The 26,051-nt window shown below is 36.0% G+C and overlaps 2 protein-coding genes and 1 long non-coding RNA gene across 15 annotated transcripts in view; 1 reads left to right on the top strand and 2 right to left on the bottom strand.

The window, feature by feature from the left end:
* The window catches only part of RSBN1 (round spermatid basic protein 1), a 38,656-nt gene extending 24,709 nt beyond the window's left edge, over window positions 1-13,947 (bottom strand). Inside the window, exons 1-3 of one of the 2 annotated variants that reach the window (XM_023642128.2) lie at window positions 12,261-13,947; window positions 1,889-2,114; window positions 258-375 (exon numbers count right to left, since the gene is read on the bottom strand). In XM_023642128.2, coding sequence (XP_023497896.1) covers window positions 258-375; window positions 1,889-2,114; window positions 12,261-12,966 — 1,050 coding nt within the window. In that variant the 5' untranslated portion in view covers window positions 12,967-13,947. Of the gene's footprint in view, window positions 1-257; window positions 376-1,440; window positions 2,115-12,260 lie in introns of both variants that reach the window. The other variant, XM_001917842.6, reaches the window with a different exon arrangement.
* LOC111773662 (uncharacterized) lies at window positions 13,095-24,577 on the top strand. Its single transcript, XR_002808359.2, has 4 exons — window positions 13,095-13,584; window positions 14,513-14,620; window positions 15,376-15,407; window positions 24,334-24,577. It is a non-coding gene; the product is annotated as an uncharacterized lncRNA (long non-coding RNA).
* Window positions 13,947-26,051, bottom strand: part of PTPN22 (protein tyrosine phosphatase non-receptor type 22) — a 58,203-nt gene continuing 46,098 nt past the window's right edge. For 4 of the 12 annotated variants that reach the window (XM_014740059.3, XM_023642124.2, XM_070268482.1 and 1 more), the window contains 5 exons: window positions 24,352-24,435; window positions 23,987-24,102; window positions 22,631-22,661; window positions 19,330-19,407; window positions 13,947-15,062 (listed from right to left, as the gene is read on the bottom strand). In XM_014740059.3, coding sequence (XP_014595545.2) covers window positions 14,998-15,062; window positions 19,330-19,407; window positions 22,631-22,661; window positions 23,987-24,102; window positions 24,352-24,435 — 374 coding nt within the window. In that variant the 3' untranslated portion in view covers window positions 13,947-14,997. Of the gene's footprint in view, window positions 15,063-17,508; window positions 19,408-22,630; window positions 22,662-23,986; window positions 24,103-24,351; window positions 24,436-26,051 lie in introns of those variants that run through there. The other 8 variants (XR_002808358.2, XR_011439275.1, XR_011439277.1 and 5 more) reach the window with 5 other exon arrangements.

Raw genomic sequence — 26,051 nt, 5'->3', positions numbered from 1 at the left:
TATCAATCAGAAGAGAAAATTTGCTGCATTTTTCTAAACTAAAAAAGTGATAGAGGAGCATGTTAATTCTTCTCTCAGCAATATCTTTCTTTGTTAAACAGGGACTTATGGGGATTATGGACTATATCAGGAGAACTGTTTTCAGTTCCTTCTGCAATATTTATAAAAATAGGATTCCTTAACTTTCAAAGGGCAAAACTCCTTTAAAAAAAAAAAAGAAAAAAGAAAATCTACTACAAAAGTCAGCACTTCGGTACCTGATTGTGGTAATAAGGCCAAAATCCAAGACGAAGCCCTTTATTGCACATCGTGTTCCAACATCTTGGGCAGCCCCATCTTGCGACCTCTCCAGATTGGCTGCTCCTGCTCTCTCTACTGCAGAGAGAACTTCAATTAGAGAAATTCTGAAGCTCATAAATCTAAACTGGATACTCCCCTCAGTGGAGGCAAGGATGGTAAGAATCACTAAAAAGATTCAAGTTAGAGGAGGTTTCAAATAAATCTAAGTGGCTTGAAACCACCATAATGCAGGCAGCTGAGAGTCTGATTATGCAACAGTCTATTTACCTAAAAAATCTTAGGGAAAAGAATGGCAGCAAATTACTAGATAACATTAAAAAAACAGGTTATATAATCATAAATCTCTAAAAAGTGAAATATTCTCCACTAAACTTGTGTAGAATTTCTATCTCTAATATAAACTTATAGCTGACCATTCACATTCATAATCCTTATGAGAAAAGCAAGGAAGAAAAAAACTAGGACACATTATCAACTTCTTTTTATGCCCTAAAATAACTTCACTGAAAAAATATCTAGTTAAAAACCACTAGTTAGGAAGGAGAGGTTTCCCTGCTGACTTAAGCCTAGCTGCCCAAGCAAGGATTCAGAAAATGTCTTCCCCTACAACAGTGCACAGGCAGAAGGAGCAGAGGCTATGGCGGTCTTCCTAGTGACACTTCCAACTCACATAAATGGGGTATGTTTCTGGGATAGACTGCCAACAAGTTACTGAAAGAAGAGAAACAAAAACAGCAAAAACCTGGCAAATGAACAGGCCAATGCCCTCATGTGTTTTATTATGACATAAAAGGTAAGTCAACTACCTTGAGGCTACCAGATCTAAATCACATCCTCCATACTAACATTACCTGAGTTGTGAAAGACTAGATTAGTTTTCAAGCTGGTTTTCCAAAAAGACTTGCAATGATATATAACATGTATAAGCATTTCTCAGATCAAGCAAGTAACAAGCCAAATCCCAAAGAACTTCAGCAATTAAGATTTTTCAAATAGAGGAATAAACAACTTGAACCACCTTTACCATTATGAATTTTTATCAAAAGTGTGCTGGTATGTGCTATGCAACAGAATGAGGTTAATACTGTTGAGATACTGTAACTGTATTTACTAAATAATTTAACAATGATTTTACCTTACCTGAGTGTGAAAATTTGAAATGGTAGTTGTTTCAATATCTTTCTTGCCCAGAATTTCCATTTTCACTGGAGTGTTGGGGAAATTAAAAGCAAAGTAGTCCAAGAAGTCTGGGAGATAAGCAGCTGCTCCATGCACTATTGCTAAAGCATAGTAAGCAGCATTTTTCTCATTTTCACTGAATGTCAAAGCAAGAAACTCCTCAGAAAATCTCTCCATCTCCATTGGAGACAAAAATGAGAGTTCATCCATGTAAGCATGAAGGACAAGAGCACCACCATTGGACTGGTGTTCCTCATGAATAAAGTTGCTAAATTTAGTACCTGTTTTTAAGAAATTTCTACGAATAGAATGTTCCTGGTGAGTCATAAAAGGTGTTTGTACTCCCTGGGGTACCCGATATTCTTGCATGCCCAAATTTAATCGGCACAGCTGTTCATCTTTCAGATACCTGAAGGACTCCTTATTAACTCCTGAAGTGCTATTTATTTGTCCTTGGGTGAGAATTTCCTTACTGATGCGAGTCAGGCCAGCACAGACGGTTTGTACTTCCTTATTGTACATTTTAAGGCGTCTTCCTCGCATATCTTCTCGGTGTTTCTTTTTCTTTTTCTTCTTTATTTTCTTCAAGACAAAATCATCAGCTCTCTGGGTTTTACCATTTTCATCTGGTGTTTCTGGCCACAATAATTAAAAAGAAGTTAGTTGCTAGACCTAATGTCAACATACAAGCTTCTTAAGGTACTTGATCTTAAATTAAATAGCTTATTCTCAGTTTCTCTGCATTTGCCATTACAACTTACATATTTATAAAATAAGACAAAGATCCTAAAATACAATAATATTCTGGATTGAAGATTATGCTAAAAAGTAAATAAAACAAAGATAAGCATATAACTTAATATGACTTGCAACCAAAACTAAAGGAAATATCACTTATTTCACATATGCCATACTGTATGGAAATCTGTTTAGAAACCACTGTAAAATCTAAATTGAAGCTTATCATATTTTGCTGTCAGTATACAAATTACTGTGACACATATAGGTGAATCAAAGGCAAATTAAGCTGTAAGACACCATTCTGCCACCCAAATTGGCAAGATTTTTTTTTTTGGCATTCTCTTATACTGTTGCTGGAAATACAAACTGGTACAACTTTCATAGAGGGCAATATGGTACTCTCCAAAATGGATATGTACCAAAAGTCTTGAAAACAATAATTCTCAGACTCAGATAGTCCACTCCCAAGTAAAAATTACCTAAGAAAATAACTGAAGAAGCATAAAGATATCCATGACAGTGTTTTTTAGGGACTCCTCCAAATGTCTAATAAGAAGATATTGATTAAACTCTGACACTTACATACTGATAAAATACTACCCAGCCACTACATATTGTATTATAGATGAAAAGAACTGACAAATTACAAGGTGACAAAATGCTTACATTGTCACTCTTCCAGAAAGCCTTCTCTAGTAATTCTTCCCCACCCAATTTGGATAGCTACTCCTATTATGTGCTTCCTTAGCACTGAACTTCCCCTATCATAGCACTTACCACATTCTGGGTTATTACATACTTAATTTTCCACCTTTCCTACAGGCTATAAGCAATCTAACATCAGAAATATATATCTTACCTTTCTTCCCAGAGCATCTTACACACGTATAATCGGATCCCATTTTTATAATATTAAACATTCATTCATTTAAACATTTATTAAGTACCTATTTGCCAGGGACACTTCTGGGAATAGGGGTATGGTGTTAACTAAGCCAGACACAATCCCTACTCTCTTGGACCTTACAATCTAGCTGGGCAAGAAAAAGAAAGTATCAGTAGGCTACTCTAGATGCTGGGAAGCTGTCTTTGGGAGGCCACATTGAGGCTGAGTCCTAAATAATAAGACAAGCCAGGCATGTTTTCTACGGACAAATATTTCAGGAAGAAGAAAAGGACCTAAAGAGAGGAAAAAGTCTGACTCATCTATATATATTTTGTACATACAACACAGAAAAATATCTGGAGAAATATATTCCAAGGTGTTAATGGTAGGGGGTTGCCTAGGCTGGCAGGATTATAAATACCTAGCTTTCTTCCTTCTTGTTTATCTGTATTTTCTAATTTTCTACAATAAGTACACATTACTTTTATAATTTAAAATTTTATTTTTAATTTTTAAAGGATTATCATGGATTGACAAACTCAAAATAGAATGGCATCTCTTATTTACTAGTTGGAAAATATACCTAGCAAGAAATCTTTAGGATTAAATACCATGTGTGGTCCTGACCAACCTTCAAGCTTGGTGTGGTATTTACTGTACAGAATTTATCCATCCAAGAATAGTATTTCTGACATGATTCAAGCAGTTCAGTGTTAAGACAGATACTCTAATCCTCTTACTACATCTGGGAAGAACAAGTTCAATAAATTTTACAGTAAAGAATTTACCTGGGATAATATGTAAATATATGATAGTTGCAGTACTCTACACAAAATTATTCCACATCACCAGATAGTACAACAGTTATGTAACATTCTAAAGAAAGTATTTAAAAGTTCAAGGCACAGACTTTAAAGTGTACAGATACTAAATAACTTTCATTCCGTTTAATATTTGCTTTTAAACAACAAAAAGAAAACCATTCTTTTGCAAACATTACTTGTAATTAAACTGAGATCATTACCAAAATATACATGTAATCAGATTGTTTAAATCAGCAAAAGAGAAAAAGTAGTCAATCTTTTATTTGATATACAACTAAACATTTGAGAATTCGTTAAAACACCTGGTAACAGTCATTTATATTTCTTACCAAATAAAATTAATCTAAATGCTTTTCCCATATATCAAATTAGTAATCTAGGCAATTCTCCCAAGCAGCTAAATGTTAATGCCATTAAATATAAAGGTTAGACCAATTTTAAAGTAGTCATCTAATTACCCTCTGCTAAATGTTTTAGCAGTTTCACAGAAAAAAAGAAAAGAAAATGTCTCTGAATAGATCCTGTTATTTTAAGCTTCAGAGGAGGTATTTAGTATGCAGAAGATGAATTGTGACCTAGATCTGCCACTGAAATTAACACCAAGAAGGAGCTGCCTTGATTGTAACACATTTTCTATATTACTATCAGCTTACCAATGGTAATTCTAACATGGCCAAGTCTCTGTGGGTTTTATTCCAACCCTCATTTGTATGAAAACCATTCAATTAGTCAAACACGGCCAATCTCAAAAAAACCACTGTACAAGGAAATGAAAAGGACCTTAAATTGATTGTAATCTCGTATTTCACCATGATAAAAGTTTAAAATACGAAATAAATTTCAACCTATCTCCTCACTAATCCTGTTATTCAAATTTTGATTGCTATCTAAGGCTGAGACATAGAAAGCTCACCTCTGTTTACAGAGAAATTTGAGACTACTTTTGTCATAGTGGCTAATGAATTCCCATGAATAAACAAAATTTATTTTTGAATTATTGTGGTGGTGCCAATTGAGAATGGCATACAAAGTTGTTAAAGGTTATTATAGTAAGTTAGCCATTATTGCTTTATAAGAATGATACTGAAGTTGCCTTGCCTTGAATTAAAAAACATTATTTTAAAGTCAGTGTCTTTGCTATATAAATGTATCAAATCAATATGTTGCACACTTTAAACTTACACAATGTTATATGTCAATTATATCTCAATTAAAAAAAAATGTCTAAAGTCTTCATAGTCTTTCCATCTCTTGTGGAGCGTTTTAGCTTTCCAACAGAAAATGTGTAAGTAACATTTGAGTTTTTCCCTATAGTGCAAAAGCTAAAATTTACTGATATCAGTTCTTTTACAGAAAAAGAGCCAAGCTACATTATATCTGTGATTAAGGAAAGCTTTCAGATATCAAACTCTGAAATTAAATATTAAGAGATGTATGTAAGTCTACAGAGGAAAATACAAACATTCATCTGAGAGACAAATGGTTGTCTTAGAAAATGTCATTATAACTAGATTAATACAAGACACTTTCAATAAAATCCTCATATGTGCTAATATCATCAATATTATCAACTATCAAATAGCATCATTTATACTTATCACTATTGAAAATTTTCAATAATGCATAAAACATTAGCTTGCCACATTACAAAAAAATTTAAATTCATAATATCATTCTTACACTTGAATTATAGCTTAGAACTGAAAAAAATGTAATATCCTCAAGTCCTAAAAATCATGGCAGATAAGCAAAAGCAAAACAATTACATTTTTAAAAATAATTTATTAATAATAATTTAAAAATGGCTGAAGTTGTTTTCTGAAAATAAATTCTTTTTGGTCTTATTAAGAATTCTTTCTGTTCCAAACAAAAACCTGATTAAAAAAGAAAAACAAAAACTGCTCATTTTCAAGGCCATTATTTTAGTAAATAAATCACTGTATGTTTATAACACTGCCTCACTTTACCCCCACCCCCTACATTGCGGTGTTTTTAAGAGTGGCTGGTTGGATTTGAATTCCTGTCCTACCACTTCCTGCAGTATTATCCTTGCAGGTTAATTTCTTTGTAGCCTGTTTCTCATTGGGAAAATGGGGAAAAGTAACAGTACCTCCTCAAAAAATCAGTGTGCAGAGTAAATGAAACGAAGCATATGAAGTCCTTAGAATAGTCCTAGAACGTAACAAATATTCAACATATGTTAACTACTATTATTACCCCAAACCAGTTGAATTGTAAAGGCAGTAGAGTGTGCTACTTAAGAGCATGTGCTTTACAGTTAGACCTAGGTTATTATCCCAACTCTACTGCTTACTAAGTCTCTGGGCAAACTCATTAATCTCTTTAAACTTCAATTTTCTCATCTTAAAATGTTATTAATATTAGTATCTATCTCAGAGAGTTATTGTAAGGATTAAATGAGCCAATGAATATAAGGTCCTCATCACAGTATTTGACACACAATAAGTGCTCACCATGTTTATTATCATTTTCAGAATAATAATATGTGATACATTCCTTGAAATAATTGGCAATAACTCTAGGATATCAAAACTAGAGGGAGAAATTACTAATCTAGAGTACATGTAGTATCCCACAAGAGACTCACATAAAAAAGGAAAATAATCTCTTAAAGATGGAAGAAAACTATTATTCACCAAGTGTCTGCTAGAGATCATATATGTTATCACATTTTAATCTTCAAACAAACCAGTGAAGTAGATATATAAATCCTTTTTACGGAAAAGAAAACAAAGCTTGAAACAAGATATGTTACTTATACTGGTCACAAAGCTAGCAGGTAACAACCAAGATTCAAACTCTCACCTGACTCTAAAACTCAAATTCTTCCAACACACTACACAACACTCTCTTCCTTTCTGCCTATCTACTCCTCTTGCAACACTCCCATTAGATTAGATAACTAAAATTAGCTTGTTACAACTAATAGACTTGAGGTGGCTTAGAAGACCCTCCAACAAAGGGAACATTACTTTATTCAACAAATATTTTAGAGTGCCTACTACATAACTCTGCAAGATCACAAAGATTGTATAATTTATGTTATGCAAAATTTTTCATACACTTAAAAGCTTTTTTGCCTTTCTATGGGTAATGAAAAATATCAGTCTCTGAAGTCGTTACTCTGATAAATGACATTGTTTATTTAGTTCTCTGTATAATCCCAAAATAATTCCCCACTCCTATCACCAAAAACAATCAATAGTTTCCAGATTTAAAATTCCTGCCAATAGCTTTCGACGTTACAGAAAATTTCAATTAGTTGTCTGACTTAGGGACACTTTCCCTGTGACAGCAGTTGGGCAGCTGGTCAAAGATGAAAAAACATGAGAAAGGAAAGCTGACTCACAAGGGAATACATAAGAGCAATCCTGTCACTTAATGACATTGGAGAAGATAGCTATGGGGATCAACGCCCCTCTTTCCTTTTAAAAAAAAATATTAAAATATGACTAAAATCATAAATTTGCTAACCAAGAATAATTAAGAAGCATTACTATGATTTTTATGAGTAATAAGAGAAAATATTAAGATTTCAAAAGACATACGTTAACTATCAGGTTAAGACTCAAACCTGTTGCTTACAAAAATAAAAAATTTTAATTATCTCTTTATTAACAATCCAAATGTGCTTAGTGAAAAGCAAAAGCCAACTGGACCATGAGGCAAAAAAACTGGGTTCTAGATTCAGTTCTATCACTTACTAACTAAAAAATTTTAAGCATGTCACTTTGCCTTGTCAAAAATCACTCTACTTCCCATTTTACAGATGAGGCAAGTTTACTTTAACTTTCACAGATTAAATTTTTGTTTCTATTTATGAGCAATTCCAAACATCAGGAATCTGAAATTTGTGATTAACCTATACATGAATTTGGATTGAGTACTGTTGGGCTGGTGTGCAGCGACATGACTCTTAGCTGAGTGATCTCAGGAGTCGGCAAAGTCTTTCTATAAAAAGCTCTGTAGACCATATGGTCTGTCTCAACTACTCTAGTCTGCTGTTGTAGTACAAAAACTGCCACAGACAGACAATACATTTGAATGAGTGGAGCAGTGTTCCAATAAAACTTTATTTCTGGACAGTGAATTTGAATTTCACATGATTTTCATGTGTCATGGGTTCAACCATTTAAAATATAGAAAACTTTCTCAGCTCAGGTCATACAAAACTAGGCAATGGAACTGATTTCCGACACAGGTAAAAGTAATTCAACGGAAGAATAGTCTTTTCAATAAAAGGTGCTGGAGCAAGTGGATATCCATAGGCAAAAAAAATAAACCCCAACCTAAACCTCACACTTACACAAAATTAACTCAAATGGATCACAAATTCAAATGTAAAAGTTCAATTATAAAACTTCTAGGGAAAAAAAATAAGAAAAAATCTTGGACATCTAGGTCTTGGGACCTTAGACATGATACCAAAAGCATGCTCCATAAAAGAAAAAAGAAAAATCAATAAGCTGGACCTCAACAAAATTTAAAACTTCAGCAACAGGGAGGGAGAAAATACTTGCAAATCATATATCTGACAAAGGACTCGAATCAATAATATACAAAGAATTCTCAAAACTCAACAGTAAAAAACCAAATAATTCAATTAGAAAATGGGCAAAAGACATAAAGAGACATTTTACTGATGAGGATATATGGTCAGCAAATGATGACATGAAAATATGTTAAATACCACTAGCCTACTGGGGAAATGCAACTTAAGTCCGTGATGAGGTATCATTACACATCTATTGAACAGATAGAACAAAAATAGTAACTATACCAGATACTGACAACGATGTGGAGAAAGTGGATCCCACATAAACTGCTAGTGGAAATGTAAAATGATACACAGTCCAGAAAACAATTTGTCAATATCTTAAAACGCAAAAAACTAAACGTATGCTTACCATATGACTCAGCAATTACATTCCCAGAGAAATGAAAACTTACATCCACATAAAAACCTGAACATGAATGTTCACAGAAGCTTTATTCATAATAGCCAAACTGGAAATAACCAAACTGTCCACCAATAGGTGAATGGTTAAACTGTGGTATAGCCATACCATAGAATACTACTCAGCAATGAAAAGGAATGAGCTATTGATACATACAACAACTTGAATGGATTTCAAGGACATCAGGCTGAATGAAAAAAATCTCAAAAGAACACATACTTACTATTCTATTTACATACCACTCTCAAATGACAAAACTACAGAGTTGGAGAACAGATTAGTGGTTGCTAGATTAGGGGTTAGGGAAGGTGGAGAAACATAGAAGGCGCCTAAGACTATAAAGAGATAGCACAAGAGGGATCTTTCTGATGGAATAGTTGTGTACCTTGATTGCAGAGGGGGTTAAACTAATCTACAGGTGATAAAATGGCATAAAACTATACACACACCATTGTATCAATGTCAATTTCCTGATGTTGATATTACACAATAGTTATGTAAGATGTAATCACTGGGGGAAACAAGCGAAAGGTAAGGACTTCTCTACACTATTTTTGCAATTTCCGGTGAATATATAATTATCCAAAAATAAAAAGTTAAAATAGTTTCTGAAAATCTGAGAAGGGAAGGGAAGACATAGCTCTGTAAATAAAAAGGGTCTAGCCACTTTCCTTATTAATCTTAGAGTTGTTTCAAGAACCAACTTTGATAAAATAACAAAAGGCAGTTTTAACAGTGCCTAGTAGCAGTCAGTGTTTTAAGTGTTTTCCACGTATTGCCCCACTTAATCTACAAAACAATCTCATAAAAGAAATACCACAATCCCATTTTAAAGACAAGAAAACTGAAGCTGAAGGAGGTTAACGTCATTTGCCCATGGTCACACAGTAAGTGGTAGAGCCAGGATGATTTAAACTCGGGCTGACTCCATAGGCATGCCTCTTGCATACCACTGTAACGAATATAAAGAACTTCAGGGGAAAAAAAAGGTATCCATCAAAACGTGTGCAAAAACCTGAATTAAACAAGGTTAACCCAGTTTACTTTCTATAGGGGTCTCAGAACTTTTGAAATGTCAGTGGGTGTCATGTATCTAGAAGGCTACAGCACAGTTTCAGGGAGCCCTTTCCTCCCAGAATATATCACCCAACAGTTTCTCATTCAAAAGTTAAAATGTTTAAACTAGACTTATTGTAGTGATCATCTTGCAATATATACAAGTATCGAATCATTATGTTGTACACCTGAAACTAATATGTCAATTATATCTCAATTAAAAAAAAAGTTAAAATGTTTAAATGACCTGATCTTAACCCACTTTTCTTCACACACTGGCAAACTACTAATGCTCCCAGCTGCGCTGTCCAATGTGGTAGCCCCTAGCCAAAAGGAACTATTTAATTCTAAATTAATTAGAATTAAATAAAAAATTCAGTCACACTAGCCACATTTCAAGTTTCGAGACTTGTTCCGAGGGCCAAATATGACTAATAGCTACAGTAGTGGACAGCACAGATATGGAACCCTTCTATCAGTGGAGAAAGTTCTGTTGGACAGCGCTGGGTTAAAGGTTTGTTTTTGTTTGTTTTTTAAAGAACACGGGGCCTGTGCAATTTTCAGAGAAGCATATTGTGAATTATTATACTTGTAATTGCCACTATCTCCCCATAAAAGGAGGTCAGGTCAGAAATGCTTGATGGGGCTGGCTACTGCCATTTTGACACCAAGGCACAGGGAAAGGGTGAGCAAAGAAGTGGAAAAAAGGAATAGCAAAAAGAGAAAGCAACATCATGCAGCTGGGGGATGAAGCCTGAAGTGGGATTCAGATGATCTGGGTTCTACTCCCTATTATGCCAATGATTCATTAAAAAATGTTTTTAAAAAATTTTTTGTACTTTGTGCTAAGTAACTGTGACTTGATTAGATAGTCTCTTCGCTACTTTGGCCCCTGGTTTTCTCTTCTACAATACAAATTTGAATTGGATGATCTCTAAGATTCTCTCTAGCTCTATATGGTTAAAACAAACACAAACAAAAGGAGAGGGTGAGAAATAAACGTAAAAATAAAAGAGAGCAACATCACTGCATATTGGCGGTGGACACTGGCTCTCCTATCAGCTTGGCATACGTTCTAATCCTGAGGATAAGATTCAGATACCACGAAAGGAAGAAAGATTTAACTCAATTCACTAAATATTTATTGAGCAATTATTTGCAACAAGTTACGCTATTTGGAAGTAGCACCAAAAATAAACTGATTAACCCTAAGTTAAGACCAAATACGTGGGAGGAATCCAAGACTGACAAAACTTGAGACTGAAAGACTGGTTCATTAACATGTACAGTAGCAACCTAGCTGGCCCAGTACTAAGAAACATAGAAGCATCTTAAAACCTTCTTGAGGAGACACAACTAACAAATTGTATTAAATCATATACAAAGTACAAATACACGGCAAATTCAAAATTCATACTCCCGTTTCTTTTACAGAGAATATAAAAATGTTACATGTGCTTGAGAAGACACCAATTTTGGCGAATCTAATTTCTCTAGAACCCACACTTAATTAAGTAGTCCTACATTTTCTGGGTTAAATATTCTGGACTTTAGCGAGGATTACTGGAATTAAATAAATTCTCAATTTGTTGTGCCAAACAATAAAATGCAACTGAAATGCCTGCCTCTACTATCTACTTACTACACACTTCTCACTTTCAGAGCCACAGTTGGTCCTGTTTCCTAGGATCAAAGGGGAGAGAAAACCTTCCCCAACCATTTTCTGGGAATTAAGATTTAACATGAAAATTAAAAATGATTTTTAAAACCAAGATAGACTGCATTTGATATTTTTTCTTGCAGAAGCTAAGGCAACCAGTTAGTCAAATAACCTCTAAGAATTCAAAATCAAAGCCCCAAACCATACCCGTGAATATTTTGGAGCAGAGGATAGTGAATATTAAAGCTTTCCATCAAGGAAAACAGGAAGAAAGGATTTTGGTGACAAGTCTTTACCTTAAAAAGGCAGTTTTTTAATACCCCAGCTACTAATCCCACGCCAAGGACGGCGCGGCGCGGAAACCCTGGCGAATTTGAAAACAAACGTTGGCAAAGGCTCGGTGCGGGGGGAGCACTGGTAAAGCAGTTAGTAACTGACAGCTCGGCCTCGAAGCGAGAAGCCTCAAGTAGGTCAGACTGTGTCAACCGTTTGAGATCCAGGGTCCACCCCAGTGGGCTTAGGGGAGTAGAGCAGCCGGAGGTAAGCAGGGGTTGGCGTCTTTCAGTACTAAAGGGGCGGGATATCGGGACTGAGAGACCTCCAGCTCAAGCGCGGGGCAGTCCGCCTGCTCTCACCTCTTTTGGGGGCCTTGATCACAGGCACCCCTCCAGTCCTCTCGCCGTTTTCCTGCTTGTCCTTGTGCTTGAGCTCGCCCGGAACGCAGGAGCTGGGGTCACCATCGGAGCTGCGGTGGTGATGGTGCCTGTGCCGCTCCTTGTGGCCCTTATGCTTGGGCCCGGCCGCGCTCACCGTCAGAGGCGAGAAGGTGAAGAGGGCCGAGGTGCCTGGGGCCGGGAGCGGGGCAGCGACAGAGGGCCCGGCGGGTGCCAGCGAAGGTGGCGGCGGAGGCGGCAGGAGCAGAGGCTCAACAGGGCCTGAGACGGTTGGGGCTGCATTCGTTGGCGGCAGCGGCCCGGGATGTTGGCGGCTGCGACGCCGCCGGTGAGGGGGAGCGAGAGGGGGGTCCTGGCTCGGCCGCCCCCGCTTCTCCTGAGACCCCCCGCTGCTCGCTCGGCGCTGCCGCTTCACTCCCCGAGGCGAGACCCCAGCGTGAGGTTTCTCCTTCCCCTCTTTGTCCGGCTCCTCCTGCGCCGCCACCGCCCGTACTACGCGCACCGCTCCGACCTGCGCAGCCATTTCACCCACAAACACACATTTAAATGGCCCGACCGCCCCCCCGTCCGCGTATCGCGCAAGCGCCGCCCGCGCACGGCCCGCTGGGCATTGGAGTCTCTTCCCCGCCCTCCACTTCTCGGCCGTTCTCCGTCCAGAGCTGAACATGCCGGAAGCGGCAGTTCTCAGCGCTTCTCCGCAGGCCTCTCCAACCGAGCTCTACGGTAGAGCAGACTGGGCCGCGCAGAGCCTCATGGGAGCCGTAGTTCCTCGGCGCCCCCCGCCGCTCGGTGAGTGGAGGAGCGGAAAGAGAGCGTGCGCCGAGTCACGCTTCGGGCTGCGACGCCACCGCCGCTGGGCGGAGAGTTACCGCCAACCGTCTTAACGGCCGAAGCAATGTTAATGGGTTTCGGAGTCGGTCGGCGCGTTCCCATTATCAGCTTCGTCTGCCCCTTCGTCGTTTTACGCGGAGTAGGTGGTCTCCATAGTTACTTTTAAGTTTCATATGCCTCTCCTAACCTTTGTGAGGTAAAAGAATCTCCGGCCTTTTACTCTTGGACAAGCGAGGAAATGAAGAGGACAGGGGAATTTAGTAATATGTAAACTGAGGGTTATTTTGCTTTAAAATCGAATGGGGCTGCAATTCAGAAATTTTTTGATCCGCTTCATGGGCCTTGCTGTGGTTACAAGCACCGGCGTAACGAGGCAGGTGCAACAACCGCCGGGGAGCCTGGTGAGCGCCGGCCCCCTCGCCGTCCAGCCGCGTCCTCTCTGACGCCTGCAAAGGTAGAGTCCGTCGTTTACTTTGAATACGTCCCTACAGTTAGGGGAAAAGATTCTACGTGGAAAACCATGTTTTAAAATAAAATTTTTTCAAATCCTAAGTATAAGCTTGCGTAAATTTGAAAAATGTGTCTGCCAGAGAACACTCCAAAAATCGTCCCTGTTCACCAAGGTTGCTGCTCTGAAATTCATTTACAATTTCATCGTCACTTCAGGTTTTACCTAAGAGTCTTTTAACATATTTGGTCCTTGAAAAAGATATTTGGAAGTAATTTGGTTACAATGAAGTACTCAAGTAAAATTACTGGGGTTTGATTCCACTAGTGCTTGGAGAAGTATTCAGCTTAATCAACACTACAGTAAACTTAGCTTAAAAACAGAAAGGTTTATTGAGCACCTGCTGTGTACATTGTACTACAATAAACAGGTAATAATATTTCACCCAATTTGCGCTGTCATCAGGCCTAATGAAAAATATTGAAGTACAATGCTGTTTTAAGTATTTCATGTTTCTACAAGTTACAAACTTTTTTTTTAATTAAAAAGAAGTTAAATCATTAGGAGAACTCAAGGGAATCCTTTGTAATAATAATTACCCACTAACTTATTTGTTACATAAAATTAGATTTGAAAGATCAGATTTTCTTAAGGCAGATCTATATTCATATAGAAATTTTCTTAAACTAGTAGTGCCTCTGATTGATTGAATATATATGTTGTACGTTTTTATAAATGACCTTCGAAATGACGAAAATGCTGCCAGATAGCTATTTTGTCGCCTATTCTTCCAGATTTGGTAATTGAATGATTTTGGTTAAAACTTAATCAGAAATGTAGTTGCACATCTTGTTACTTGGTATATCCAAATAAAATAATGATTGTCATTGGTTGCATATTTTATTTTCTTAAATATAACTTCTTACGACTCTAGTTTCCCACAACATTTGGGAAGATGTGCAAGGTATACTCCATTTAGGCAAAAATAACTCCCAGCGAAGAGTCATTGTCACAAGCAGTAATTTTGTGCTGCAACTACAAGGTAAGATTTTTTTAAAACACTTTTTATAGTAAATTCTGGCAATGTAAACATTTGAGATCCAATTCTTATAAAGCTTTTAAAGTTTATGTAGAAAAGTAGAAGAAAAATAACTTCCAAAAATGAAAAATAAATCCATCCTAAAACAGTTTCTCATACAACATTCCCTACGTAAGCTCAAGTGACAGACTTTTATTTGGGGTTTCCAACCCAATGAAAATGTAAAACTTCTGACACTTATTTGTATATTGCTTTTCTTTTAAAACCTCGTTACCATATCTTCATTGTTGAAGTTATGAATATAGAGTACTTATTTTAGCTAGCAATATTCTATTAGTTTTATTTACAGATGCACTTGCAGCCTATATTCCAAAGTTGTGTTAAATATTCCACGTTGGTGGTGGGTTTCTTGGTCCTTTGGGTTTTGAAAAACGATTTGCAAAACCTGGGAACAAAAATAAAATTGGATGAAAAAAGAAAGGTTTTTTAATGAAATTAATACTTGGATTTTAGAGCGTATTGTAATATATGCAAGTACATGGATTTTTTTGAAAGGTTAGGCAGCATCTTTGATCAATTTAGCAGTAGATTGTAAAGGCATAGTAATTAGCTTAATGCTTAAATGATAACAATAGAATACTAATAATATTTTAAATTTGTAGAACACTTACAAATTTAATAATGGTAAGAATTAGATGAAGAATCCTGGTTATAGTAACCTTTGGTAATTCAGCATATAATATCTTTTTTTTCCCCAGCTTTATTGGAATATTATTGACATATAACATAGGTAAGTTTCAGGTGTACAACATGATGATTTGATACAGGTACATATTGTGAAATGATTGCCACGTTCAGATTAATTAACACCTTCATCCCCTCACATAATTACTATTTTTTTTGTGGTGATTACATTTAAGATTTACTCTTTAACAGCTTTCAGGTATATAATACAGTACTGTTAATTATGGCCAGGCCTGGTGGTCTGGTGATTAAGATTCCCTGCTCTCACTGCCACGGCCTAGATTCATTTCCCAGCTTCCTTTCCCAGTTAGGGAACTGCCCCACCTGTCTGTCAGTTGTCATACTGTGCAGGCTGCATGTTGCTGTGTTGCTGAAAGTTTTGCCATGGGTATTTCAAATACCAGCAGGGTCACCCATGGTGGACAGGTTTCAGGGGAGCTTCCAGACTACACAGACTAGGAAGAAGGATCTGGCTGCCCACCTCCGAAAAATATTGGCCATGAAAACCCTGTGAATAACAGCTGCGCGTTGTCTGATACAGCGCTGAAAGGAGAGAGGATGGCACAAAAAGACCAGGCATGGTTCCACTCTGCTGTACACAGGGTTACTAGGAGTCGTAATCAACTCCACGGCACTAACAACAGCAGTTAGAGCTACCCTGCTGTGCATTAGATCCCCAGAACAACATAGCTGGAAGTTTGTACCCTTTGACCAACATCTCATTTCCCCCACCGCCAAGTCCCTGGCAACCACCATTTTACTCTGTATTTCTATGAGTTGGCTTCTTTAGAGTCCCCAAATTAAGTGAGAACATACAGTATTTGTCTGTTTCTTTCTGACTTATCTCACCGTCAAGGTCCATCCATGTTGTCGCAAAAGGCAGGATTGCCTTCTTTTTATGACTGAATAATACTCGAATATATATGAATATGTATATGAAATATATAGATATTATCTTTATCCATTCATCTGTCAATGGACACCTAATTGTTTCCATGTCTTGGCTATTGTAAATAATACTGCAATGAACATGGTGTACAGATATCTCTTCCAAGATAATGATGTCATTTCCTTCACATATATACCCAGAAGTGAGATTGCTGGATCATATGATAGTTCTATTTTTAATTTTTTGAGGAATCTCCATACTTTTTTTCCATAGTGGCTACACTAATTTTATATTCCCACCTACAATGCACAAGGGTTCCCCTTTCTCCACAGCCTTACTAACACTTGTCTGTTGTCGTTTTAATAATGGCTATTACGACAGGTGTGAGGTGATATCTCATTGTGGTTTTGATTTGCATTTCCCTGATGTCCAGCATCTTTTCATGTACTGTTTATATGTCTTTTTTGGAAAAAGGTCTATTCAAGTCCTTTGCCCATTTTTTAATCAGATTGTTTGTTTTTTTAAGTAATATCCTTTATGTCTTTTCACTCACCACCCACACGTCAAAAAAACAAAACTGGGAAATTTCTATTTCAGGAATATAAGAACTATTGCTTTACAAAATTTTTGTGTTAATTCCAGTTATACATCTGCTTTGGCTCAAAAAGCCCTTAATTTACTAAGAGATTATGTTTGAAAAGCTTAGAAAAAATAAAATAATAAACAATCCTGAAAAACTAAGTAGTTAATCATTTTTATTTCTCTCTCCCCCCACCCACTCCCCTCCACCCCTGCTGCACAAAAGAAGGCAGATGAGGAAATTTTGCACAACTAACAAAGGCTATTTCTGGGTACTTTGAGAAGATTTGTAGGATGATAACATTGCTTTCTTATCACTGCAGCAACATATGACTTTTCTTTGATGAAGGTATATTTTCAAGGTACCCTTACACTTAACAACTTTAGGGGCTCAATTTGAGCAATGAAAGCTTTGAAATACAAAGGGAGAACAGAGAATGGAAAACTCAAAGATATTCCTAAACCTTTAATTTCATCATCTTACAAAATTGTGGGTATTATATACCTTACAGAACTGATGAAAGGATCAGATGTGATATTTGTTAAATCATCCAGCACAATTCCTGGCACCTAATAACTACTCCAGTGTTGCTTAAATCTGAACCACAAAAAACTATGCCAGAACTGGAAGAAAAGGAGAGTAGAAAAGAGGAAAAGAAAAGAAGATAAAAACAAGAAATATACTAAAATTACATTTATTAATGGTGGTGGTTAAAAAATTGGGGGAGGGGCACACAGCCTATTTCATGTACATTTTACTCCTCTTAGTAGTAAAAATGAAGATAGAAGGAAAAATATTTCAGGTTAAATAGTTTCACACAATAGTTATAAAATCATACCTCGGGTCCAGATAGCTTGATTGTAACCCAAGTGGACTGAGAATAAAAGTAAGAATATAATATGCAAGTACTAAGTGTCTGAAATTTGAGGAATACCTACATTCCGTCTTTTTCACTGATCAATTTGCAATAGTTTGGAACAGTAGTGAGCTACCTTTTTTTGGATGTAGGCCAATTCAGGAAAAATAAAAATGTTTATAAACCACATGATTTTTTCATTCAAATTTAAGTACTTTTTTGAGTAAAATATCCTTACATCACTCCCTTATAAAAGAGAACCAATGAAAAAGTTAAGTGCTGCTTTTTAAGTAGGTAAAATGTTCAAATCTAGGCATATTTGAGAAGAAACAACATGGAGGCAGCTCTCTCATATTTTATCTTCATATTAGATCACAGACTCTGAAAAGTTAGATGAGCCATGAGTTAATAAAGTGGTATCATTGACTGAGGAAGCAGGGAACATTTCTGTTCCAGGCAAAATGTGGTGCTTTTTTCATAGGTTGTACAATATCCTATATGAATTTATTTTAACTAAATGACTTCATAAGAATAACATTTTTTTCTAATTAGAACATTTTAAACAGAGTTAATGTAATCCAAATAAAATTTTACTGCCCAAGAAACATATCCAGAGATTCTAGTTACATATTTTGCCAAGGTGAGATAGGGTCCATAACACAGGTGTGACACAGATTGCTACGTGTCCACCAAAATCTTTCCTTCTTCATCAGGAATAGAATTGCATGTGGGCACCCGTCTGCCCGGCATTATTACATTTCCCACTGTCTCTTGCAATTTAGATATAGCACATGTTTAAGTTCTCTTTAAGGGAGTGTGAACGAATGTGATGTTGTCACTTCTGGACCAGTACCTTAAGACCAGCAGAGGAGGCCACACCTTTTTCTCTCATCTTGCCACCTACAATCTGGACGTGGCAGCAACCCAATTTTGACCATACAGATTAGGACAATACTGCAGAGCAGTAATTCTCAAGGCATGGTCCCAGGGACACCTGGGAGTCCCCAAAGCCCTTCCAGGAGGTCTGCTTTTTGGTTAATAATTTTTAGTAGAAATATCCTACGTTAATTGCTACACTTCTTAGAAAAATTTATAGTATACATGATACTACCTTGAACAGTATCACAAATTTATGTCATATAGAATGGAATGCTTAAAATAATATAAAATTATCATCTTAAACTTACAGCTTATACTTAGGGGCAAATGATTGGCAATTAATTCTTTTAAACTGTCAAAATTGTGTTTCAGCTCCTACTGTTGAGTGAGTTATACAAGATTAGATAGCAACAACTGCTGTTATCACACTTGTGTATTCTTTATAATTTTTCTTAGATATAAACTGGAGTCTTATAGTATCTCAATTTCTTCACTTGGCTAGTCACATTCATTTACTACATGCCAACATAATAATTTGGTTACCTAGTTTTATTTTCTGCATATGCTAGGCAATTCAGTCCTAGCTAAGATGTTAAGAGGTAGCTGAGGTCAAAAATAAAAAGATAAATTGCGTGGAAAAGAATGTAAACACAAAGACCTATACATGCAACTTTAAATTATATTTAAAGTTGAATCTCTTATAGTGTAAGTGAATAATTTAGATGGACAATTTTTTTAACTCTACTAGAAAATAACACACATACCAAGATTCAAAAAGGACCTGGAGTTATTAGACTGAACAGAGTCTGCAGGCTTGTTTGGTGGGGAAGAATTACAGATACCTAGAATCAAAAGAAAAAATGGAAGGAATGGAGACAGATTCAGATTACTGTTAATCAGACCACATAATTGTTGAGATTAAACATTTCCTCCAAAATAATACTACCACAGAAACATATCACTATCAAATGTAACAAAATATGGATGCTTACAAATGGATTGGCACTATAATCTCATTTTTGTGTGCATATTTTTTAAAAGGTTTCTTTTCTTTGCAACAGATTATATGGTAAAGCCCAACACTAAAAGAGAATCACCAAAGGATTCAGGAATAAGATCCATTATACTGTAGGTCAACTTTTTTGGGGATTCACATTTTGACTCGACTTCATCTTACTTTGCCTTCTGACCACTCTGAGTACACTTATAAATCATGTGTTCTCCACATTAGTTCTTCCTTGGCAAGTCTGTGATTTTTCTTACACCATCCTCTACTCCTGGAATATTTTTTTTCAATTTTCAGCCTACTTTTTTCCATTATAGATGATTCTAGTTAGGCCCAGAACCTCCCAAAAGCATTGTTATATTGCTTTGTTTTGCTGTTTTAGCTGCTTATAGGTAGGCTAAAATATATTTCTCTTCCTAGCACCTTAATATACTCATGTATCAGTTTCTGCCCAATTTTGAAAACACTCCAGTGAAAACGTGTTCTACATTTTGCAAGTGCACTGTCTAGCAGGCAAAAAAGATAATTTCAGGTTTGTATAAACTTTCTAAAAACAACATATAATTGGGGAGAAATTATTAAATATTGACCCTTTATTTTTTACTTTCAACATTTTCAGAATGCAATGTGGGGACTGCTGTATATGTTTGTACACACTAGCATTCTAGAAATGCCTACACCTTCCTTGGAGGTACTTGGAGGGTGAATCACTAGAGTACATAGCGAATTTTAATCAGATTCAATTAGAATATATATTTATTGAATACCTAACTATGTGCCAAGCATTGGGCTAGGCACTGAGGGTAGAAACATAAATAAGAAGTTAGTGAAGGTGAGAAAGTTCAGGAGATATCATCTCTATACTGCATATGAGCTGAGAGTTGTATACATCCCTTAGAAAAAAAACAGTTGTCCCAAAAGGGAATATTGGGTTTTTTACAACAGGAGACAAAGATTCTGTTTATATGTGTGTGTGTATATATATATGAGGGAACTGCTGTTTTGCCTATTAAATTATCATAGGTTTTTTTACAAAATAGCAATGCTGTATGGTTGAACCTAATATAAGTACTTAGTTTTGTTGCTAAGTTATTACATAAACAGGACCAATTATCCTGCAATTTGCTTTTCTTATTACTGAAATGTCTTGGTTTTTTCCTATGGCAGCTCCAGTAGAACTATATTATGTCATTTAATACATAAATGACACAAAGCCAGAGCCAAATATCTGTTCTGTTTGCCATCATGTACCTAGTCAGTGCCTTGCAGAATGCCTGGCACATAGTAGGCACTCAATGAATATTCAGTGAATGAATGAGTGAATGAAAGACACTAGGCTTAGATGCTAGCTTAAAACAACAGATGAAGAATCCTAATTTCATTAAAAGTAGGACCAGCTTTAGCTATAGACCAGTAAGAGATCCAGGCTAATGGGAGAACGTATGGAATTCAGGAGTCATGAACCATCTGGAACGGGAAGAGGACACATATGCAAGTACAAGCAGATAAGTCTAAAGCTTCAGGATCAGTTTTGGGAGCCAGATATTGTTCTTCACTTAAGGACAAAAGATAAGACGATGAAGGCAGGTGAGAAACAGAAATTAGCCTAGACCTAGAGAATGATCTGGGAGGTCTTACTTAGAAATAAGACTAAGGGTCTCTGAGAGTTCTACCACATCTGCAATCTGTGCCACCCTAAGTCTACCTGAAGTTTCTGTGTCTTTGTTTGATACCCCCAAGACAGGGTAGAGTTAGAGAAAGAAAGATTTTTTTGTTTTGTTTGCATGGAAGAATTTGCTCTGAGCTAACATCTGTTGCCAATATTCCTCTCTTTTTTTTTTCTTCTCCCCAAAGCCTCTCAGTACATGGTTGTATATCCTAGTTATAAGTCCTTCTAGTTCTTTATGTGAGCCACCACCACAGTATGGCAACTGACCAAGGGTTGGTGTGTTTCCACAACTGGGAAACAAACCCGGGCCACCACAGTGGTGAGAGCACCAAACTTTAACCACTAGACCATCAGGGCTGGCCCAAGAAAGATTTTTTTTTTAGAGAAAGAAAACTGGATGTTTCATAAATTAAGTTGATCAGACCAATCTGTAGTTGGCTATTCAAGTCACTCATTTCTTTGCTTTTGGCTCTTTTTTATTTCCCCTGTTTTATACTATAATTTCCGCTTGAATGTTTAAATTCTCTTTTGACCGATTTTAGAGGAAAGAGTATATTTTCCAATCATACTTTAAGCCATCATAGGTGAGAAATCAGTTCACTTCAGAGATTAAGTATAATGGCAATGAAAGCAGACTAGCACATCTCTAGGGAGATAGAGTAAAAACTCAGGAGAAAAGTGTAAGATTCAGCTATAAACCTTCTTACTTAGACAATGCCTTAAATCAAGTTTTCTCAGTGTTCTTTATCCCTCCCTATAACAGCAGTTAAATGCCAAGTAGTTGTTTGGTCCTTGGTGATTACCCAAATGGATCAAATTTGTAAAAAGTCTAATCACTGTGTTTCATATACTTTGTTGTTGTAAATAAGGATTTCTTAGATAATTTCCCACAGTTTCAGGAATCTTTGGGCTTTGTTTTCATTAAAATATAGCAAAAATAGTAAGCAGTAGACTTTTATTGCTAATAATACAAATGGAAATGGAAAATGGAAATGTGTCAGTACTTTGCTTATTTCATTAAATCAACACATTTGTTTCACAATATGCTTCACTGTGACTATTTTCCAAGAAAATATGTCTGAGGTTAGACTATTGGGAATTTTTAAATACACTTGTATGACAGCATGTTAGAATGGGTAGAAAGTGCCAAACATACTATTATTCCTGTCTGTTAAACACAAACTTTCCCTCCCATTACTCCCTGCCCAACATTAGCATTGTGGAGCCCAACACAGTACAAAGCCTGCAGTTGATTGTTCTGATCCGTAGGACCCTTGTTAGGTTCTATTTAGGAATAATATGGTTAATTTTTTCCAGAGTGGTTATATAAGGAAAAATTATGTAATTGTGAAAGTAGCATATATTAGAAAATAAGTATAAAGAAACTTACTCTTTTTCACGTTTCGCAAAATTTTCAAACTCTACAAAAATGAAGAAAGGAAAAGTGTTAGTTTTTTTTCTTATCAAATCCAAAATACTTCAATCAAGTAGAAATATAGAGTTCAGTCAAAAGGATTAATTTCCTGAAAAATAGCCATCAAAATACACAAAATTTTTTCAATCTTGTCATTTTTAATTCAGTGCAAAATCTCCACTTGATTTTATCTTGCTATTTTTCCCACCATAAGAATCATACTATGTGTTTAGAAATAGTGCTATCACAATATCAGGGGAAAAGGTGGAGTTCCTACTTCTCTTCTTTATTAGGACATTTCAGAACCCACAATGGCTTCTGAAATTAGCTGTGGTACATAGCCCTTCCCATTCTAGCCAAGAATTTTTGACAATCATATTCTGTACTCAGTTCACTAAAATCTGCTCTATATTGTTAGCCATGCTACTTCCTTCTCCCTCCTTTCAGCAAACCCATGTCCTCTGCCTCCTTTATAGTAGAGTCTAACTTGTCTCTAAGGAATCTACTTAGATTTCTTTTGTTTCTTCACATTTCCTCAGCATTTATGTTTTTAATCTGTTCCATAGTATTTTATTATTCTTGATAATTTTCATGTTTCTCGTATAGGCAATCGATTCAAATAGATTAACTATACTCTTTTCACGGACAGGTAGATAATCTTTATGACATTTCTATTTTCCTAACACCTAACAGAAATGTGCTCTTTTATATAATTGATAATAATTTTTTTGGGGGGGGGGGGCTGAGAAAGATTGGCCCTGAGCTAATGGCTGTTGCCAATCTTCCTCTTTTTGCTTGAGGAAGCTTGTCACTAAGCTGACATCTGTGCCAATCTTCCTCTAATAAATTCTTTTTTATGAAAAATTTAAATTAAAAAAATAGATCATTATTTATAATTCGAAATATTCTAGTAAAAATGCTCCCATGCTTTTCACCGTCTACCCAGTTTCTAACTCTCCCCTACAGATAACCATTATGACCATTATGTATCCTTCTAGAGCTATTTGTGAATATATAATACAAATATAGATTGTATTTTCTCCCTTTTGAGCAAAAGTTAATAAATTATATATAAATATATTGAGAGAGTCCTCATTCTTTTTTTAGCTGCATAGTATTCCATTGTATGCATACACTATGATTTCTGATTTATTTAATCAGTTCACCTAATGATTAACATTTAAATTGTTCCTAAATCGTCTCTTCTTACAAATAATCTGATTTAATTTTAATCTAATTTTCTATCTTAATGCTGGTGATGTGGGGTGGAGGAGACACCTTCAGTAATGGAACAGCCTCTGCCATGTTTCCTAAAACTCCAATCTTCTTTACCTTACTTCTTGTGAAACTTTTTCCAGGAGTCTTCAATGTCTGTTTTGAAGATGCTGAATTTTCCATGGTGTTAGGACAGCTAGTAGAATAAGTCTCTATAGATTGAGCCTGCATACCTAAAACAAAAAAGTGTGTTTTGCATACCTCCTTAAGCCTTCAGGTTATATGTAGGTATATATTCAGTAATTCTTAGCTTGGCTTTTTTATGCATTATTTTTACAATACATTATGGGTTTTTTTTAATGTATTATTTTTATCTTATTTAATCATTCTTTGTACCTTCTCCATTTAGGTCCTACTTTATTGTTAACTTTTTAACAGTCTCATTTTTATAACTTTCTTTGGAGGAAAGTACTGCCACTTACAATCTTCATCAGCAAGGAAGAAGGACTCAGGGGTTCTTTCTGGGAGTGGAGGTGGAGGGGAAGAAGAACGATCTTGATGCAGATCTGTGGTAAGAAGAGTATATAACAAAGCAAAAGAAAATCCATCAATTAAAAGTCATAAGTCAAGACCCCTTTGGTTTGGTGTAACTTTTCCAGTTTTTCAATATTAACCTACAAGAACCAAATAAAAAATTATCTGAACAAAGACTAGATCCTCAAGAACTTTGTTCTCCTAGCTCTTTAGCCAATGAGCCTATGATTAATTAAAAACTTGCAGGTCACTTACAAAAGTATTCTTCCAAAGAAATTGAACCTGAATTTAACTAAGCTTCTAGTTCTAATTATCATTTTACAGAGAATCCTGGGAGTAAAGGAACATGTTAAATAAAACCATGAGGGTACAAACAGCCAAATTCAGGATAGTAACAGTCTTTAGGACAAATGACCCATTCTCTTCTACAAATAAATGGCATGAGAAAATATAAAAAGCAAGGAGAACTGTTAGAGATTTTAAGATTTAAGAAGCATATAAACCAAACGTAATGTGGATGTTTTGTTTGAATCTGGATTCAAATAAACCAACTGTAAAAAGACATTTTTGAGACAATTTGAGAAAATTGAACAAAGTCTGGATATTAGACAATATTAAGGAATTATTGTTAATTTTATTGGTGCGATAATGCTATTAAGTATTAAGGTAGGTTTAAAATATGTGTTTGAAAATTTCCATAATAAAGAATTTTAAATATTGGAGCTATTTTCCCATGATGTAAGTCCTAAAGATACAAATGGTGTATAATATTCTCATTATACAGTGCTGAGTATAATTATATGCTATATTAATGTCTTTTGAAAATGAAAATGTGGTTAAGTACTAGAGCAGCTGTCTTTGGTCATTGGGTTCTTTAGGCCTTAGGATTTGTCTATAAAGTAAATTCACTTGTTTATTTCTTTTGTGCTAAGTAATATGCAAAGTAAAGTATAATACTTATTTATAGCACCTAATACAATAACTGGCATATGGTAGGCACTTATTAAATATTTGATAACTACCCTGAAGTAGCCTATCATCTTCCATTTTGCTGTCAAGAAATATTCTGAGAACTTGGGGCTGGCCCTGTGGCCGAGTGGTTAAGTTCAAGTGCTCTGCTGCAGCGGCCCAGGGTTTCACTGGTTCGGATGCTGGGCGCAGACATGGCACTGCTCATCAAGCCATGCTGAGGTGGCGTCCCACGTGCCACAACTAGAAGGACCCACAACTAAAAATGTACAACTGTGTACCAGGGGCCTTTGGGGAGGTAAAGTGATACTTTCCCTTTTTGTAGACTCCAGGTGATTATAATCAGTGCCACACAGATTATCGCTTAATGGTTGCAAGTGACCATTAATTTTTTCTACCCAATTTGAATATAAGCATTAAGAAGTACCCTTCCCTATATATCCTGCCTATTCTAACACTATGTAAAGCACACAGAACTTGCTTAGGAAATGCTCGTTTAACAATTATCTAATAAAAATTATAATAGGTAACATTTCATGAAAGCTTCTTATTTGACAACCACTGTGATAAAAACCTTATATGCATTATCTTACTTAATCCTCACAAAAATCCTCTAAGAAAGGAGTTCTATTATCTTCATTTTATAATGAGAAAAATTAATAAAGTGTATAATTTAATC

The sequence above is a fragment of the Equus caballus genome, chromosome 5, assembly GCF_041296265.1.
Source record: "Equus caballus isolate H_3958 breed thoroughbred chromosome 5, TB-T2T, whole genome shotgun sequence".
NCBI lineage: Eukaryota > Metazoa > Chordata > Mammalia > Perissodactyla > Equidae > Equus > Equus caballus.
This window is presented reverse-complemented; position numbering and strand designations above follow the sequence as displayed.